Source organism: Mus pahari, chromosome 7 (genome assembly GCF_900095145.1).
Source record: "Mus pahari chromosome 7, PAHARI_EIJ_v1.1, whole genome shotgun sequence".
Taxonomy (NCBI): Eukaryota; Metazoa; Chordata; class Mammalia; order Rodentia; family Muridae; genus Mus; species Mus pahari.
Genome location: NC_034596.1, coordinates 109,615,626 through 109,636,792, shown reverse-complemented (window position 1 = coordinate 109,636,792; position 21,167 = coordinate 109,615,626). Strand labels below are relative to the sequence as shown.

The window sequence follows — 21,167 nt, the reverse complement described above, 5'->3', positions numbered from 1 at the left end:
AAAATAATTTCATAGTTGGGGGTCAGCACAATATGAGAAACTGTATCAAAGGGTCATATCATTAGGAAGGTTGAGACCCAGTGGGTTAAGGCATCTTCTGCTCCTAAAAAGCAACTGAGTAAAACCACTTCTGCTAATATGATTCAAGAGGTGCAAGATTCTTCCCAAGATGGCTGCACAACCTCGCAGTGTTCCCTACATACTACTGCCTTTAAAGGCATAAAAGATGCAAAAGTGAAGGGTTCGTGGATTCTTCCTCCATGACTTCAGAGAGCCGCTGGAGCCAGGCAAAAGGGAATCCCTCTGTGAAATCCTTGAGTCTTCAAGAGGGTGTGAGATGCCATTGTGAGAGCTGTGTAAGTGAAGTCTGGATTGTACTGGAGACCCTAGGACACGAGACATGGCAGAACCATGAGATAGATATCTGTAAGAGCTCAACAGAGAGATGTATGTTGCAGGCAGTAAAGCTAGAGGACTGGAGCTACCTAAGGTCTTTAAATTAAAGTCCCAAATATGGAGTTATAGGATTTAGTGTTTGGTCTGCTTGGTTTCAGTCTTGCTTTGGTCCATTATTTCTTTAGTATGGCCTAATTCTTTCCCTTTGGAATGGTAATATATATTCTATATTATTATATATTGGCAGTACGCAACTTGTGAGGTGTTTGTTTTGACAGTATGTTTACGATTAAGTAAAATCTTGAGTCTCAGAAGAGATTTTTGATTCTGGAAAGACTATGGGGGTTTTGGGGATTGGATTAAATGCATCATTTCACATTATGATATGGCCTGCAGCTCATGGGAGTCAGGGAGTAGAGTGTATATGTTTGAATAAAAATGTCCTCCAAAAGCTCCTGTATTTGAATAATTGGTCCCCAGCTGGTGGTATTGTTTGGTGGAGGTTGCAGAGGTACAGCTATGTGTGAGGAAGCCCGTCATTTGGGGCTGGCTTTCAGAGCTCTCTCTACTTTGTGCTTATAGCTCAAGATGTGAGCTCTCAGCTTCTCATGCTTGCTACCTGCCATTGTAAACCCTAATCCTCTGCACCTAAAAGCTCTAGTAAACTTTTCTAAGTTGTGAGGTCAGTGTTTTAGCACAGCAACAGGAAAGTAACTAATACAGAAGTTACAGTTAAAGCACATTGTTGCAACAATTCAGTCTTACTCAGAGTTGCCTAACATTTTAGACATTTACTTCCCATGGGGATACTTTTTCCAATATCAACTTTGCTGCTACTCTTCAAAAAACATTTTCAACTTTCTCCAACCACTCTGACTTGGTCTCATAAAATCCAATGGTTAAATGCTAGTAAATAAAGGAAGACAACCAACACAAACTAAAAACAAAGCATGTAGCAGTGTACCATGAAGGCCTCTCTTGCCCTTAACTGTTCCAGTGACAGCACAACTCTTAGTTTACTGTTGGAGATCCCAAGTATGGAGGAGTGAGATAACTCATCTTGAATGTTTCTCTCATATATTTTGAGTTGGTTGGATGACTATACAATGTATGCATGTGTGGAGCTACCAATCTATCTTCATTAATGTGTCCAATTAATACATGTTAGTACAAAAAGCACAAAATATCAGACATTTTTTGTCCAAGTGAAAATAGCCTCTATAATTCACTATTTTAATTTTTCTCCTCATTTTATGTTCTTTCTGGATACTGAAATATCTGCTCAAATACACTATGTCTCATGAATATAAAAATGCTGTGTTCTCACTTATTCAACTTCACATTTAGCTTTTTCTTGTTGTGAAAATAAGATTAAATGTGTTGAATGGCAAGATGAGAACAAGGAAAGCTCGGTCTGTAACTGTGGCCCCCAATAACAAATCTACATGCAACATTTTATTAAAAAACATAGAAACTGGGGAGATAGCTCAGTAGTTGAGAGCATTTGTTGCTCTTTCGGAAGATTCCCAACACTCACATGGCACAATGATCTGTAACTTCAGTTCAAAGGTATGGTACAGTCCCTTTCAACTTCTGTGGGTGCCCCACACGTACACAATGCATACACATACATGCATGCCACACTCATACACCACAAAAACCAAACCCAAACAAACAAAACACAAAGCCATCCTCCACAGCTAAACGAGACTTCACAATTTTCACTACCCTAGCCCTTCCAGTGATTTCCTACACTGCTTTCATTGTTTCTGACGCCAGAGAAAGCAATAGAAAATACTTACTGAGGACACATATGCTCATCCCTGTTAGAACTGAGGCTAACAGATTCACTTTTAAGTTTCAGCTAAATTTTTAATTAGCAGGAACCAGAGGATTCTACCCACCCTGTGAACCCCAACAAGTAAATTTCTCAACCTTTGCAACTTTAAAGGGTCGAGTCCACCTGTTCGTCATTCATCATGAATGCTACTCATATTTATGAATAGGATCCCTTTGTTAAAAGGGATCCTATTAGTTTGTGTTGCTGTGATGCATTTCACAAATAAAAACAATTTAAGGGAGAAATAAATTTTTTTGGCTTATAGTTTCAGAGGTGTTGTCTGTTTTGTCAGGGAAGGAACAACAGGAGCACGAAGCTGGCTCAACACTCAGGAAGTAGGGGGCGGGGCAGGCCAGAAGTGCTCTAAGTCACAAAACTTCAAAACCTGGAGGACTCCTGCTATTTATTCCCAAACTAGATTCCCTTCTCATGTTACATCCAACCTCTTTGGCCAACCATATCCTACAAACTCTTCACCCAGGGTAAGCCTGGCTTACTCTGTCTAAATCCCCTCATGCACCCCAACTTCTGTCTATCCAGACTAGGTCTCACATCCAGTGTCCCAACATAAGACAGAGCACCACTTGGGATGCCACAAATTGAGGTTCAGGTGAGGATCCTTGTAGTCTTAACATAAAGACACATCAAATTCCACATCTAACCACTTCACCTAGCCAGATTCTGCATACCATTCATCAGGGTTTAGTTAGATGACCTTCTGATCCTCCCCTCCCTAGATGGAAAAACTTAACTCGCATGCCCACTGTATTGCTGTGCGAAAAGGTCAGTTGAAGCTCCAAGCAGGTGGCTTTTTACACTTCAGAACACGTTCCTCCTTTCACCTATGCAAAACTACCTAGGTTAATGTAGTTAAATCACAGGTGCTTATGCAGCCCTGGGATTCTTCCCTTGTGAACTGTGTGGAGTGCATGTGCCCTCCTGGTTTGGTAAATCTTGCATGTGGGACCAACACAGAAGTCATATGCCTATTTGGCAGTGGACTGAGCCTGTGTTCCACCAGGCTGACTTCAGATGGTAGCAACAGCAACTATTTTATATTGTGCTGCTGTGTTGGTACCACCCTTCAGTCTGTTCAAGAAATACCAAGACCTCTGTATTGCTCATTCTTGGCATGTGGTGTTTACTTGGGTGTTCAGCAAAGGTTGACTGTATTGGAGCTTGTCACAACTAGAGACTGGACTGCATGAGAACCTCAAGGGTATTTTTCCTCCCTCCTATTCTGGGTAGGTGGCAGTCTCAGTTCACAAACATTCTGAAACCTCTCAGCCTGCCACATCATGCCAATTTAGGAAAATTCACTTAAAGATCCTGGGGGTGAATGATTAATAGAATCCCATCATTGCCCACAAATGCATTAGTAATATTTGTCATCTAGCACTCTCTTGGTTAAGAAAATACACTGTCCAGTCTTCAGAAAAACTCTTCACAAGCACTTACTATAAATGTAAGAATGGTGGTTTCTCATTTTCTGGGGTGAGTGAGCACATTTAGAAACGTTTAAAATGTGACACAATCATAGGTTTTGAGAATGAGTTATTGATGGTATTTCAGGAGAGCTTCGAGAGCCAATTTCTACCAGAATTAATAGTGTAAACTTTAAGCCAAAAATAAAGGTTTTAGAACATTTATACTTGTAGACGTCTGTATCAGTTATATTAATAGCCTGTATGTTAACCAAGGTTCTATATACTTACGCTTGCACAGAACATAAATGCTGTACTGTTCTTTGAGATGTGCACTAGAGACAAAATTGAAATTTTTACTGTTCTCTGATGTCAAATAGCTTTGTGCCTTGATGTAAAGGCTATGAAACAGTTGTGTTTGCAGTGTTTCATTCTAGTATAAACTCTGGTGTTAAGGTGTGCAAAATGGTAAAAGTTTGTCACTTTTTCTACACTTGTAGGGTTTGTCTCAGGTGTGAATTTCTGTGTTTAGTGAAAGCTGGAGAGCTATGAATAACTGTCCGGTTGTGCACATTTGCCAGTTTTTGTCTCATGTGTGAATTCAAAGTTTAGTAAGAGATGGCCAACAATTAATTTTTTCCACATTAAAAAAATCATGAGCCTGGCGTGGTGGTGCACGCCTTTAATCACAGCACTCGGGAGGCAGAGGCAGGTGGATTTCTGAGTTTGAGGTCAGCCTGGTCTACAAAGTGAGTTCCAGGACAGCCAGGGCTACACAGAGAAACCCTGTCTCNGGAGGCAGAGGCAGGTGGATTTCTGAGTTTGAGGTCAGCCTGGTCTACAAAGTGAGTTCCAGGACAGCCAGGGCTACACAGAGAAACCCTGTCTCAAAAAAAAAAAAAAAAAAAAAAAAATTGTTTCTTTCTAAAGTGAATTCTGTGGTGTTTGGTAAAGGATTTTAAACCTTAAGAATTTGGCATTTTTCAGATTTGTAGGGTTTCTCCCAAGGAACAATTAGTTCTCTGTAGTGAGCTGTAAAATAACAGTCAGACGTGGTTACATTCACTACCTCTGTAGGACTCACCCCAGTTTGAATTATAGGACATTACACAAGTTTTTGACTATGGATAAAAGATTTACTAGATTCTTTACATTTGTTAGTTTTATTCATGTATGAATTCTCTCATGCTTTCTAAGGTTTGAACATTGACTAAAGGATTTCCCACATTCATTACATTTGTATGGTTTCTCTCCTGTATGGATTCTCTGGTGTTGAATAAGGTTTGTGCAGTGGATAAAAGCTTTGTCACAGTCTTTACATTTGTAAGGTTTTTCTCCTGTGTGAATTCTTTTGTGTTTAGTAAAAGACGAACGGCAGTTAAAGGCTCTGCCACACTCCTCACATTTGTAGGGTTTCTCTCCAGTGTGAATTCTCTCATGTTTTCTAAGGCTTGAACACTGGGTAAAGGCCTTGCCACACTGCTCACATTTGTAAGGTTTCTCTCCAGTATGAATTCTCTGGTGTTGACTAAGGGTTGAGTTTTGGGTAAAGGATTTGCCACATTCTGCACATCTGTAGGGCTTCTCTCCAGTGTGGATTACTTGGTGTTTCTGAAGGCTTGAACACTGAGTAAAGGACTTGCCACACTGTTTACACTTGTAGGGTTTCTCTCCTGTATGAATCCTCTGGTGTTGACCAAGAATTGAGTAGTGGTTAAAGCTTCTGCCACATTCTTCACACCTGTAGGGCTTCTCTCCAGTGTGGATTCTCTGATGTTTTTTAAGGCTTGCACATTGGGTAAAGGATTTTCCACATAATTTACATTTGAAGGGTTTCTCTCCTGTGTGAATTATGCTGTGTTTTCTGTAACTTGAGCAATATTTAAAGGCTTTGCCACACTCATTACATTTGTAGGATTTCTTGGAATGCTGAATTCTACGCGTAGTAACGTTTAAAGTTTTATTAAACATTGTGTCATAATCTATACTCTTGTAATGATTATCTTGAATATAGTTACACTGATGGATAGTAAGCTTTGAACACTGAGTAAAGAAATTATCACAATTGAAAAGCTTCTTTGGAAGAGTACACTGACGTTTGTTAGGACTCAAACAATGGTCAAAGTCATTATGTACTTTGTCACACTGACCAGATTTTTCTAAGATAACCACATCATTGCAACTATTTAGTAAAGATCCACTACTAAAAGCTTTGCTAATTTCCTTAAACATGTAAGGGGTTTCCCAAACACCTGTATCTAGATTTTGGCTATGCAATAATGGATCAGTAGAAGGCAATCCACAATCATCAGAATTGTGCTTTTGGCCACAGGGGACAGGCATTTGCTGACTGAAGAGCATGGATCTTCCAGGATAGGAAGACTCGACTCGATCACTTTTAGAGATCAGTCCTCTGTTTCTTAATTCTTTGTCTATGAAATTATTTGAGTGAAAAATTAATCTATCTATCAGATCTTCCCAACTTTCTTTCAAAGTTAAGTCATGCTGAAAATTTTCCTGTGGATATTTACAGTTATAGACACATGGCTCATCAAAAGTATTTGGCCTTGCATGAGTTTTTTTCAGTGCTGTTTTCTGTTCTTGATCTCTGTTGTCTTTGGTATTGCTTGTGATCAGACATTGCTTATGTCTATCATGGTAGGCTACTGCTTTATTATCATCTACATTTGCACAATCTTCCCTTAAGTATAAATGCTGAAGGCTATAACTTCCATTAGTCACTTCTGTGAAGGAATATTTTAGGATCTGCTCTGGTGAAAAGTTCTGGGTACAATGATGAGAAAGAGCTGAAATAAATAAAAACAAACAAATTAATTTAATAGATACTAGTGATTACAGTTTGTAAATACATTTGAAGTTATACCAAGATGAAACATCTGGAGTTCCATATTTGAAACTTCTGGAGAAATCACAGTAGCAACGGTTGAAAGTTAACTAAAAAACTAACAGAGAAACAAAACAAAAACACAACAAAAAACCCCAAACCAAAGCAAACCACACTGAAACAAACAAACAAAAATGATAAAAAACAAAACAAAACAAAAACAACAAAACACCTTAAAATTAAACTTGTACACCCTCCCATAACCAGGTAAGGAGTCACAGCACCCCAAGAAAGCACAAGGCCAAGCAGTCTCAAGGTAGGAGGAAGTGAAGTTTGTTACTTTTGTCAAGCATAGCTCTTCTTTTCCCCTTATAACAGCTAATTAGGAAAAATCAAATCTCTATCACCATAAAGAAAAAAAAAAAAAAAGACAGAGGACTTTTTTTTTTTCTTGCTTTTGAGGGCCTGTATGAAACCTGGCTATCTATAATGACAGAGAGTAGGAGATAATACCAGGTATATTTTACGTAACCATTTTGTAAAACTGAGACCAAAAGCAAATACTATTCTGGTATCCCAAACTGTCACCAGGGGGAGAGCACATGCTAGCTAATGAAATTTGAATAAGGACACATAACTCCATACAACAGGTTTGTCTCCCAAGGACAGGCTTTGGAGTCCTCAATAATCAAAAGCATGAATGAAGACATCCTATAGAGAAAAAAAAATAACTTTCTGAATATAAAACAAATTACTATTGTTTGTTGTTGATTTCACTGAAAAATAAACTCAATCTACTCATATACAGCATGATATTTTTAAGTATATATTTATACTGGGATGGCTAAATCTACTTAACACATTATCATTTCAAAAAACAATATTTGTACTTGAACACTAACTATCAATTTCTCTAGTATTTCCCAAGAAATACATATTAAATACACTCATGATCTTTAAAATTCTGAATGTTTTCATGCCTATCTTGTTTTTTTTCCAATTAAGTCTAGATCTTTAAAAAACAGCTATTGTCTAATAGCCTTATGCTTATTTTAGTAATATTCATCTTTGACCACCACTACTTCAACAGTGCCCCAAGGTGACAGTCACTGGTCATGTACCAATCTGCACTCACTTTTCACTTCTGAGATTAACTTTTCAGACTGCACATTAGGATGCTTATTTCTTGTGTCTGCCTGATTTCATTTTAAGTCCTGCACTTTTACCCATGCTGCATAAAATTAAGTGATTTTGCTTGTCTCTTTTATATTGCTGAATATTAATTCACTGTGTACATGGACCACACAATCTTTTAAAAATGCCTTTTATTATTTTCAGAGGTGTGTGTGTGTAGATATCTGTGAATAACAAAGTCATCACATACCTCTAGAACTAGAGTGACAGGCAGTTGTGAGTTGCTCAGTGTGGGTGCTGGGAACGCACACTGGTCCTCACCAAGAGCAGTTTAAATACTAAGCTCTCATTTAAGACCCTGAATCGTTTATGCATTTGTACTGACATTAACTTTTATTTTGGCTACTTCAAATCATGTCGCACTAAACACTCTATTGGTGGCCTTATCGACAGAGTGACCTACTATTGCTGGGCTTTGCTGGAACAAACACATGTTCAGTTTTTAAGGTGCCTCCATGCATCATCCCCCATGCCTGTTATAATCTGTTGCTGATACTTTTTTTAAGGCCAAATTTCAATGGATGCTAACACAGTAAATAGAAATGACTGACTCAGAGGGAAGAACATGAAGACAATGCACGTAGTAAAACCGACCTATGCATTAGACTCTATGCTTCACAGAGAGCAGTAAAAGTGACGTGGCCTCTCTACGATGCTCCAATGTGACCTCAGCGAAGCTCTTACAGGCATATACACTGTAAATGACCACCACCACTAGACTTCCCTACTACTATGGGCAACCTAAATAATAAAACTGTAAAACTCCGTGGAAAATCAAATACCTCGAATTCCATGGACTTAGTAGGATACACAACAAAGTAGAGTTTCAAAGCTTAGAATAGTAGCCAGAAGTTTGGCATTAATAATTCTTTTCATGAGATCCTTTAGTAAATTATATACTCAGGAATCTCCATTTTAAAATAATTGTTAAACTGTACAGTGAAGAGAATAATACAATTTTCCTATTATATTTATATGTGTATCATTCAAAAATGACATTTGAAAATCTTGATTATGGCTATGCCTGACATTGGGTAATTACATAGCAAATTATATTTAGCAATTATTTTCCAATATAGTAATTTCAATTACAAATATTTATTAAAATTTTACCCCAATGACAATCTAGCAAATAGTTTCAAGCTCATAAACATACTAATATGTTGCTTAGGAGTTTTAAACCAATTTTAAAATATATGTAATAAATAAATTCAAATATTTTCCAAAAAAAAGAAAAGAACAACAGTGGTACAAATATGATTCTCAAAAGACACATGAGAGCCGGGTGTGGTGACACATGCCTTTAATCCCAGCACTTGGGAGGCAGAGGCAGGCAGATTTCTGAGTTCCAGGCCAGCCTGGTCTACAAAGTGAGTTCCAGGACAGTCAGGGCTATACAGAGAAACCCTGTCTTGAAAAACCAAAAAAAAAAAAAAAAAGACACATAAGACAACATTTTCAATTTGCAAATGCTGAGCTGCACTTCTAACTACAGTCAAATCAAAGCTGAGAAGGAGAAAGTAGACTTTAATAGGTAGATCAGAATGTTATGTGGCATAGATTTGTTGCAATTACCACTAAGCTAAAGGCAGGATGTATAGTGAGTCCAGAAAGTGGAAAAGAACAACGACAAGAAGAAATGGGAGCATCTTTTATGTATGCCAAGGGCCCCACAACTGTTCTTTAAAGCTCAAGTTTGTATTGCTTATGAAAAGCACAGGCTACAGCAGACATTTTTGAAAGGTCAGACATGAAATGGTAGCAGTGTGCTGGGGGCTCTGCAGGGATGCTGTCCTCACCCACAGAGACCAGGTTTCTGTAGTTCTCTACCATCACATCCCTGTACAGCCTCTGCTGAGGAGGGTCCAGGCATTCCCACTCATCCGGCGAGAAGTCAACGGCCACATCGCGGAAGGTCAACTGCTCCTGAAATAGAAAGGAACACAAATACCACACTGTCAGAGTTTTGTGTTATCCAAGATGATCTTTTTGTGTCAGCCAAAAAGATCAGAGTTCTGTGTCAGCCAAGAGGAAGTGAGAGCTAGAATGGTGATGATTCAGGAAACTGAAATTGTTCAGCAAGGGCCTTTTTATATTTACACCGCCAAACCAGTGTAAATATTACAACTGTATGACATTTAAGTAGCAGAACATTACCATCAAAGCATGCACTGTATAAACTAACAGACAACACTATCTGCTGTGCAACAGAGGAAATGAGACTAGAAAGCCACAGTGAATTAGATGGATGCAGATTCTTAGTCAGGTGTTCTGGACTGGAGCCAGAGTTTCTGAGGACACAGCTAAGTAGTAATGCTGACGTCAGTGTCCAAGGCCGCTCATTAGCAGCTATGAGGCGCAGTTTGATTTTTAAAGTGATCATGCATTTTATTATAACAGGAAATATAGCTAGAATAATTTTTTCATGGGAATGATTTTATGTGTTTTTTTTTCCCCCTACATTATTTTGTCAAAAAAATGGCAAATGGTCAAACCTAGGTTCTAACCAAATGCACTTGGTCCAGGATTAAGATGGAAACGTAAAGTTAAAAAAACAAAAATAAGCTTCAAGTAGTTTTCGCATGTTGTTGGGAATGGAAATATATTAAAAAGGCAGCAAAAGAAAACTGATCAAATAATATTTATACTTTATTTCTAAAAATAAAAATAGTAGCCATAAATCCAAAACAATACACAATGGCTGTGTGTATTTCCCAGTGATACATAGTACAAAAGGCCCTGGGTTCCTCCTGAGGACAGATTAAAACACACACAGACACACACACAGACACACACAGACACACACACAGACACACACACACACACAGACACACACACACACACACACGCGCATGCACACATTGACCTACCAGCACCCTTATCTCAGGTGTGGGGGCACATACTTTTAATCCCAGCATTTGGTAGGTAGAGGTAGAAGGACACAAGTCCAAGGCCACCCATAACGCCACAGAAGTCAACAGTGCAAACTGGAATTACATTCTATTTAAGGAAGATTCTATTTGTTTGTTTGTTTTTAATACTTTTTAAAATATAATATCACTGAGAATGTATTTAAGGCTGTCAAACTACAATCAAAGCTGTAGCTTTTAAGTCATTTACTAACTATTTTGTATTATAAGCTCTAATTTGAACAGACTTGGAAATAGATTTGTTTCTTTGGCTAAAGGTAAGAGTAGTAAAGAATTGTGTATATGTGATATTGAGCAGGAATATTGTACCATGTCTATTTCATATTAGAAGAGGAAGTAGCTTAAGATAAAAACAAACAAAACCATACTAACCAGAAGTAAGAAAGGTAGAGAAACAAATGTCTCCAAATTCTGAATATGGGGTTCCTCTGTCCCTAACCAGAGACACGTTCTCCTAGGAATCTCTTTGTCTTCCATCCCTAATGAATCACCTTCAAGTATTTTAGAAACATTCTGAATTACCACTGACAGAGACTATGGGAATACCATGGTGCCATGGTTCTGTCTTCCATTTGATACTTTGTAAATTACTCAATATCAACGCTGGAGACAAAAACAAATGCCACCACACACACACACACACACACACACACACACACACACACACACACACACAATTTTAAAAAGAGAAAGGTAAAAGAGGAGGAGGAGAGGGAAAACAGAAGCCTCTCTGCATGGAGCAGCCTAGCAAAGCCAAGGTTACTTAAAGCAATGAATATAATGTACACGACCTGGAGGTGGGTTGGTCCATGAGACCTGTTACTTTGGGAAGTGAGAGGTCACAATGATGTGTAAAATAGAGGCTTCCTAGTTTCTTGTCTTGTGGCTCCATTTTGAGTGAAAAAAGCAAAATGACTGTGTGGCTCATCTGTGCATTAACCACGAAGCAAAAACTAGTAACTGGTCATACAAGTAAAATGGTTATCACCTATCAGGTTAATAAGGTAGACTGTAAACTATAGTGACATGTGAGCATATTAAAGTTGTATCAGAAAAGTCAGGCCTGGGAACTAATTTAGAAGTCCAGATGAATCAGCAACGTAACACATGCTCACCTGGAATCTGTCGTAAGGACACCTGACCATCCAGTTTACGTGCCAAGAAAACATGGAATAATCCCATTTTTTGCCTGGGCTTCATTTTCTATGGTCTTCCTTGTGAATGGTCTCGATCCTTAGTAAAAGGGAGCAGTGTCTCCATGCAGGGCTCATGTGTTTCCTCAGCAGTTCTACTTCTGGGTTCATTAATATCAAGCTGGACAGGCCAGCCACATGGGGGAAACCGAGGGAACAAGGAAGGCACCCTGGAGTCTGCTTGATGTCCACTCAGATAAAAGTCACAAATTACAACCGAATAGTCTGCTGTGAAAGCTGTTTTCATAGAGACAAAGTTTCCTTTATACACGGATAGTTCAAATAAAATACTAAACACCAATGAACAATGCTTAGGACCTAAATATAGCCAGTCTCCAAATACGGCCTTTGTCCTGTCCCACATATTATCTGAGAATTTCACAAAAGACTATTAACTTCAGTTTACATTACAAATATTAATTATTCATGCATTCCTCATAAGCTATGTTACCCAGTGCACAACAGGAACTGGCCTATGATCTGATTTAAGTTCTTCAGCAACCTTTTGAGGTGCAACTTCAGAACACACTGAAATCTGTTTACTGTAAGGCAATTATTACAGACTGTAAAGAAGTCTATGTCCACACGCGGGTGTATCTTCTTCCCCCTTCGGAGAACCTGTTTCTACTGGCCTTCATGCTCAAACTTATGTTATAACCTCTTCCTTACAAACTCCAAGTCTGGTACATACTGGCTCGTCCTGAAATTCCTCTCTGTGATAAAGAATCCCAGCTTTACCAGAGTAGAGGTCTCTTTTACAAGAACCATCATGAAACTGTTTCCTGTGTACACCCACAGCTGCTAATATCTTCGCCTGCTATGGTCTTTTAAGATGTATTAGTTTTTTTAATCTCTGACTGCAATAAGGCCTCTTTGAACTCTGTTATCTTTAACCTTTCTGTAACCATTATATGACACACACACACACACAATTCTAATGATAATGCATATTATAATAAAAGAATCTGTGATTGCAAATGGCAGCTGTCAAGGATCATCTGGCTGCCTGGTAGATAGCAGCTAATCAAATTAGCTTACTCTGTAAAAGTACTCAGTTTTGGAAACGTATCCATTCATGCTTCTGACAAACCACTTTCATGACACCAGGGAGAGGGAGCTCAATTTCTAGGGTTTCACTGGAACAAGCAGGAGATACTCAGAAAGATTCTGGTTTACTCAGTTGGCTCCTACAATGGGTATCAAGACCATCGCCACGCACATGGTACATTCTCAAGCGAACAGATGTTTTATTAGTGTTTCTTCAGTTCTTCACAGACCTATAGGCCTAGATCAGAACACAGCTCAGACGATGGCTATACTGACAACAGAATCCTTTTTATATGTACGGGTACATAACACAATACAGTTTGCATACACTATTGACAGCTAAGACCCCTATCTCACAAAGATAGATGTAACCAGAAAGGGGGTCCTCTAAACTTATAAATCTACAGAGAAAAACCTACCCTCCGCTTTAGCCTCATGCCCTCATCCCTTGCTGGCAAGTTCTTCAATGCTGCTCTCAGGTCAGTTCTTTCTCTGACATCAGCCCCAGGCCACAGAATGAATAGTATACAGAACTGACTGGGACTAGGAAGCTCATGGAAGAACTCAAGAATCCTGAACCGAGAAGCACAGGTCAGCAGGCTAACAATAAAGTCTCCGAGAGCTGCTGAGCAAGCCCACAGCTCCTGGAGCCCACATGTCTCAGGTAAAATCCACATGAGCAGTAAAGGCCAGAGGGGAGGGAATTATGTAGCTTTTCCCTCACGGTATGAAACAATTACCTCTTCCACTAAAATACAGGACAGAGATAACCAGGACTAAGTTAACCCTGGTCAATCAGGCATGAGAAGAAAGAGCAAAGAAACTCATTAATCATTAGGTCTATCACAAAGACAATGTGGCTGCTCATATCCCTAAGAGAAGGAATGAGATGGGGGCATCACGGGATTCAATTCTGGGACTCTGCCTACCTCATCCTCCTTCGTCCCAGTTGCACAAGACATGCAGGAGTGAAAAGGTTAATTAAGTGGGATGCCACGATCCAGCGTTTACATTCTGGACACACTTTGTGGGACGAGACTTCTCAGTGCCACAGCAGCTTTGCAGGTACCCATGTTCCTATACATAAACCCAATGAATTCACTGGTTTCCAAAGCCAGGTTCAGTGGGTTCCCTGCTTTACTCTGATCATGGTGCCCTAACTAGATTGATTACACTTTGTTCATATCTGCCAAGGAGAAGAAAATGCAACAAAGTTTGTAGGTTTTGAAAGAAAAACCTTTGGGGTTTAAGTGAGGGAAGGACACACTCGTCTGTGACTCAGACCCCCTGATCTGTGTTAAGTCAGCTCTTGTGGACATCTGAATGCATTTACTTGCCACCATTCTCTCAGTTGAGTCTACTGGGTCACGCACCTCACCGCCAACTATGTGAGGTTGTGTCTTTATTGCTTTGAGATGTAGTCTCACATGTAGATCAGACATACCTTGAGTTCTAAATTTTCCTGTGTTTTACTCATTAATGGGTTTCTGGAAGCCTCGTGTGAGTTCCAAACTCTCCAGACCTTCTTCTCAAGTTGGCAACACGACTTGACTCCAGGTCTACCTATTCTTCCTAGAAAGAGTCTGTCTGCATAGTGAAGGATCCAAGTTAACACCTTCCATTGGACTATATCCTGAATGTCGAGGCTCTGGGAGAAGGGGGAACTGAGCGCATGTTACATCTTCTGGCTTAGATGGATGGGCAAGTTTTCTATGGGCTACACCTCTAAGAAGCACCACCTGTTGTTTACTCCAGGAAGAAGTTTCGCAGCGCATTCTACCAGTGGCTACCTGGCTACACTATGGATTCTAAGAACTTGAATTAATGATTCAATACACAGGCAACAGGTACCAGGCCAGCGTTATGAATAAGTGTCCCATGAACCACAGAATCAACACAAAGACTGAAGTGACCACCATCAGGGAGCCTATCAAGGTCTGACCCAGGTCCTCTGCATATCTGTTATGATTGTGTAGCTTGCTGTTCTTGTGCAACTCCTAACAGTGGGAGCAGGGTCTGTCCCTGACTCTTCTGGGACCCTTTTCCCCTACTGGGTTGCCCTGGCCCAGCCCTGACATGTGCCTAGTCTTACTGTAACTTATTATGCTGTTTTCAGCTGATACTCCTGGGAGGCCTGCTCTTTTCTCAAGGGAGGAGTGGATCTGGGAGAAAGGGAAAGTGGGGGTGGGCTGGGAGGAAGGGAGGGAGGGAAACAGCAGATGGTATGTAATATGAGAGGAGAATTTAGAAAAAGAAGTACTCCGTAAACATCGGTGTGTTTGAAAGGAAACCTGGGCACAGAACTGTTTATAAACTATAAATCCAGTGCAGCTGTTTTTAAAAGCACGAAGCAGAATGACCATAGAACCTAGCAGTCACTAAGGGATTGAAGTCAGTGTTGAAAAATGGCTACTCCACCATGTTGGCTTCAATACTGTTCTTGGTTACCAAGACACGCATGCAACAAAAGGGCTCTTAGGTCAGAGTCTATCAGGCTCAGGGCATCCAGCTGCTCCCTCACTGCACCTCACAGCTCAGGCTGTTGTCTAAGGAGAGGGCACAGTGGTCAATGCGTGCTAGACAAGCACACAGTGGACGAAAGGTGCCAGGCTCAGGTGCAGGAAATCACTAAAGCAGAGTGCAAGGGTCAGGAAAGGGGAAAAACTCAATCGAAAAACATTGTGGGAAGGGATCTGTGGCTTAGAAGACAAAAGGAGGAAAGTACAAAAACCAAATCAAAACAAAAGACTTAACCAACCAACCAACCAACCAGGGTGTTGAAAAGGTGAACTGTTAAGAAGCAAAAGACAAATTCCTACAAAATGGCATTCTGAGGATATCTCACATGTATTACATGGCCCTTGCATCCAAAATATCAGCAAATGTGATTAAATGTGCAGACCTGCAAAAGACTGGACCTAACAAAACTTCCTTGTCCTCACCCCTCCCTGAGGATTTGTGGGCAGTGAACAGTTGGTAAGTGGTTCAGAGATATTTTCTAGTGTAGTGTTGTCACTAATTATATGCTTGGGCTCCTGTAATTAATCCCTCGGTAAATAACCGTAATGAAGTTCCTTGGCTCACCAAACGATAGACTTTTGCCTATCATAGAGCAGCTAGGAAAGAAGGGGGTTATCGTGGGAGAGGGACAGGAGAGAAACAATGGAGGATATCTTCAAAGTACATATGCATGTGTGAAAATGCCATAGTGAAACTCATTAGGACGTATAATTAATATATACTGACACAAAAACTTAAAGAAAGCCAATAATAAAGCGCCATTCATTAAACCTTTTGAAAAACGATGTCAAAAGCCGTCTGACTGAAATACATCACGGTGTCCTATCAGTTGATGTTGATTGGGAATGGCACACATATTTGCACGGTGGGGAAAAGGTTTTGGATCTGACCTATTTCTGGTACATCCACTAGGCACAAGGGGGAAACGGGAAAACTCCGGGAGGAGGAAGAGCAGGAGCCTCGCTGCTGTCCAGCAGGAACCTCCGCCATGGAGACTGGATTTTCTGATGCTCCTTCAGGCCATCTCCAGCAGTCTGCTGATTGCAGACAGAGAGGCCGCTGCAAGGCAAAGGCCTGGAAGCAAAATCAATGTTTGCTCTGCTCCTCCCTTCCGGGGCACCCGAGGACGCCAGGTCCGTGCAGCCGCCCAACTCCGCCCAAGGCCGAGCCGACCTGGCCCGGCGCCCTCTCGGAGCGCAGACTCCCGCCTACCCAACCCTCCGCGCAACCTCGCGACCATTGCTCACCATCTCCATGGCTCTCCCGCGTCTTCAGCACCCGTGATTTCGTAAGGGCCACCGGGGCTTCCAAAAGCTGGAAACCTCGCTCACATTTTCCAACACAAAGGTCGCCTACGGGATGTGGACTCGCGAGATTGTCAAGGCTCGTCGTCCCTTCGCTCTGTGAACTTACTTGATTGGCGGGTTCTCAGCCAACGCCCTTCCACCAAAGTGACTGCCACCACCCCCGCCCCGCCCTCTCGATCTTGATTGACATCAGATAGCACCAACCCACGGCCGAATGAGGTCCGAAGGGCAAGAAACTGTTTTTTTTTTTTTTTTTTTTTTTTTTTTTTTTTTTTTTTTTTTTTTTTTTTTTTTTGAGGCGGGCTTCGGCGGATTTAGTTTCCAAGGCGACCTGTGGCTTTTTCCTTCTTTGTTATGCCCATCACTTGTACACGTGTACACATATGATCCACAAGTCAGGGAACATAACGACAATTATCTTTATATTTCCTAGAACTTGTTCGGACTCGGATCTTGGGTTTTGAGATAGGAAGCAGATAGTCAGCAGTGTCCAGTACAAATGAGAGATTCAGTTTAAATTATTCTAGTGTTCATTTTAAGAAATTAAAAGAGCGGTGTGTGCTAGAGCACGCTTCATATCCGAGTGCTGAACATGCCTATTAGCATGCTCAGGAGCCAGTGAGAATGCACCCTTCCCTCATGATCAGCTAGAAAGGAGACCCTTCTTTCCCTGGTAACACTCGTTTTTTTAGAAAAGGAGGCATTAAACGGATGTTACAAATGGCTTGGGATATCAGGATCTTACCTAATGTAATGCTCGTAGAAAAGGGAAAAATTCTTGTGTTATGCTTGCTTAAAGATTTTATTTCATATAATACAGTTTCTAATGGGTCAGTTTTCAAGGGCCCTTCACGATTAATGACACTTGCTAATATATTAGCAGAGAATGTAGTAATTTATAGACTATGTCTAGACGGATGGTTTAGAAGATAGGAAGGGTTGATATCTTTGGTCCTAACGCCTCTTGTAATTATAATGGAAATTTTAACTGCCGTAAGATGCTGCTTGCTTGCTTGTTTTCTTCCTTCCTTTCTTTTGTCAGTGATCTTTAAACTTTTTTTAGATTTGTTCTTATTTTGTTTATTCTTTATTCTTCTATCATATATTTTACATCCCCATGGTAGTCCTACCCCCAACTTTCCTTCTCCCCCAAATCCATCCAGCCTTTTCCACTCAGGGAAGAGCAGACCTCCCAGGGACCAAACACTGCACGCAAGCCACAATAAGACTTCGATCACATCAAGGCTGTATGAGGCAGTCCAGTGGGAGAGGAAGGGTCCCACAGTAGGAAGGAGAGGGCATAAGTATCAGTGACAACTCATGTTCCCACTGTTAGGAATCCCACAGGAGACCAAGCTACTCAACAATAGCGGATAACGCAGAGGACCTGGGTCAGACCACTGCATGCTCTCTGACCTCTGAGAGCCCCGACAAGCCTCAGTCAGTTGATTCCGCGGGCCATGTTCCTGTGGTATCCCTGATCCCTCTGGTCCCTCCGATCCTTCCTCCACCTCCTCCTAGAGCTCAGTCTACAGTTAGTCTGTGGGACTCTGCATCCATCAGTTGCTGGATGAAGTCTCCGGATGACAATTCCGCTAGGCTCAGGTCCCAGAATACTCTGCAGACAGGACAAACTGTAGCTCTAAGGTCTTGTGATTGGGTTGGTGTCCCAATCCCTCCACTTGAGGTCTTGCCTGGTTACAGAAGATGGCGGGTTCAGGGTGTTGCCCCCATCACTAGGTCATTCTCATAGATTCCATGGAGTTTCTGTTGCACTACTAAGTTTCTACCTTGTCCCTGAAATGCCTCTTCCACAATCCTGTTTATTTCTCCCAATATATTTTCTCCCCATTGTACTTGATTCCCCTGTTCCCAAGCCCACTTGCCCCAGTCCACACATGATATTTATTCTGTTTCCCCTGCCCAGGGAGATTCTTAGGCTCCCCCCCCCCCACCTTGTTACTTAGTCTCTCTTGTCTGTGGACCATAGCATGACTGTCTTTTACTTTACAGCCAATGTCCACTTATAAGTGTGTACATACAATGTTTGTTGTTCTGAGTCTGTGTTACCTCACTCAAGATGGCCTTTTCTAGTTCCACTCTGCATTATATCTTGTATAAAGGAGCTTAAACAAACAAAAATCCTCATTGAAACAACAACCAACAAACAGATGTCCAAAGCGTGTTAATATAACCCAATATTTTACCTATTAGAACAGACTGCCTGTACTATGATAGTTAATGAATGCTACATACGTTTTAAAAAAATTAATATAAATCTAAAAAGACTAATAAAGTAAAGGAAAAAGAGGAGGGAATAATAAGAAATAAATGTTTCATTTTCAGTTTGAGGTACATTTAGACCACACAGAGTCACAGATAAGAAGAGACACTAAGGGCTCTGTGTCCTGTATCAAGTAGCTGGCCCTGCTTAGCTAGTGGGTACCCTCAGTTCTCCACTGGCCTGAAAAGTACCCTCACAATGCTCACTCTGTAAAAGCACCGATTTCCTAAACTAGACTTTAGTGGAGCAAGCAGGCATTTGTTTACATTGACCCAGGGTAAGAAATCCTGGAACATATGAATTCATTAAAAAATGCCTTCTATGCCTTTAGAAGGGAATTATTTATACCCTGTTATACCCACCGTGCTGGATGGTTCTATATCAACTTGATATGTTTTCAGAAAGGAGGGAACCTCAATTAAGAAAATGCCTCTATAAGATCAGGCTGTAGACAAGCTCGTTTTCTTAGTTAGTGACTGATGGGAGAGCCCAGCCTACTGTGGGTGGTGCTATTTCTTTGCTAGTTCCTGGGTTCCATAAGAAAGCAGGCTGAGCAAACCATGGAGAACAAGCCAGTGAGCAGCGTCCTCCATGGCCTCTGCATCAGCTCCTGCCTCCCGTTCCTGCCCTGTTTGAGTGCCTGCTTGGACTTTTTAAAAAAAATGATAGACTATGATGTGGAGGTGCAAGCCAAATAACCCCTTTTCTCCCAGAGTGCTTTTAGGCCATGGTGTTTTTGTTATAGTAATAGTAATCCTAACCCACGCCACTTCCCACAAAGTCCTATTTTTTTAAATTCCCCCTTTTACTAACAATAGATTCATTTCTCATATACAATATATCCTGATTACAGTCTCCTCTACTCATTCCAGTTCCTCTCATCTGGATCAACTCCCTTTCTGTCTCTCCTTAGAACAGAGCCCAGGTAACAAAACATAACAAAATAAAATATAAAATGAAACAGAAATCATCACATTGAAGAAGTAGACAAGACAAACCAACAGAAGGTAAAGAGCCCCGAGAGAAGACACAAGGATCAGAGACCCATTCGTTCACACTCGGGGGTGCCATAAAAACACCAAATTAAAAGTTATTATATATATGTATATATATATGTTATATATATATATATATATATATATATATATATATATATACATATATTATATATTATACCTAGAGCAGACTCGTGTAGGCCCTGTGTTTGCTGATTCAGTCTCTATGAGTTCATATGAGTCTTGCTCAGTTAATTCAGAGGCCCTTGTTTTCCCGAGGTTTTCCAACACCTCCCCAGCTCATAGTTTCTGCCTCTTTTTCTAAGGGGTTCCCTGAACTCCGAGGTGAGATTTGACAGAGACATTCCATTAAGAACCGTGTGTTCCAAGATCTCACTTTCTATTTATGATGTCTGGTTGTGAATTTCTGCATGTGTTCCCATCTTCTTCAGGAAGAAGTGTCTCTGAATAAGGAATGGATCTATGAGAGTAGCAGAACATCATTAAGAGTCACTTTATTATTTCTTTTTTTATACCAGTGTTCCTCTATTCTATTCTAGGTTCCTGGACTGCCTACTGTCTGGTTTTTGGTCATGCAAGCAGTGTTGGGTATGGGCTGCATCTTGAGGAGTGGGCCTTAAGGCAGATCAGACATTGGTTGGTCCCTCCTACAAGCTCTGTGCCACCATTGCCCTAGCATAGCTTTCAGGCAGTACAGATTGTAGATTAAGGTTTTTGTGGATGCCCAGGTGTTTATGTTCATCTTTTGGTACTTTTCTGAACTGAAGACACTAGAACTTAGGCTCTATGTAGGCTCCAGCTTGACTTTTCCAGGTTCAGTGAGTTTTGTGGGTGTTGTCTTCAGCCATGGGACCCTGCTGTCGGTTTGTGGAGATCAACCTAAATTCTTGGCAATGGTCTGGGTTGTTTGTGGATTTTCATGGGTCCCCTTTGGCCAACAACTCAATTGGATAAAATACAGTCCTAGCACTGTAAGCTTTGGTAACGAGAGATGGCCAGTTGAGACTTAGTCTCCTTCAACAGGACCAAGTTCATATATTTTATAAAGTTCATACTGCATTAGGTTTTCCATACAACCCCCTCAAATGCCCTTCAATTCTGTCTTTCCTGGCATGCGTTCTGTCAGACCCATCTCCCCTCCCTCTTCACACAGGGTCCTCCCATTCCTGTA

The 21,167-nt window shown here is 40.8% G+C and overlaps 1 protein-coding gene across 3 annotated transcripts; it reads right to left on the bottom strand.

The window, feature by feature from the left end:
* Positions 1-4,612: 4,612 nt before the first annotated feature.
* On the bottom strand, positions 4,613-16,777 carry LOC110324333 (zinc finger protein 729-like). 3 transcript variants are annotated; one of them, XM_021201817.2, is made up of 3 exons: positions 16,637-16,777; positions 9,499-9,625; positions 4,613-6,467 (listed from the first exon to the last, which is right to left on the bottom strand). In XM_021201817.2, exons 1-3 carry the CDS (start codon positions 16,643-16,645, stop codon positions 4,828-4,830), a joined length of 1,776 nt encoding a protein of 591 aa, XP_021057476.1. In that variant the 5' UTR covers positions 16,646-16,777; the 3' UTR covers positions 4,613-4,827. The 3 variants fall into 3 exon arrangements, with proteins under 3 accessions (XP_021057476.1, XP_029397047.1, XP_029397048.1); XM_029541187.1 differs by lacking the exon at positions 16,637-16,777 and adding an exon at positions 16,280-16,436 and having other exon boundaries at positions 9,530-9,625; XM_029541188.1 differs by having other exon boundaries at positions 6,331-6,467; positions 9,530-9,625.
* Positions 16,778-21,167: the final 4,390 nt, after the last annotated feature.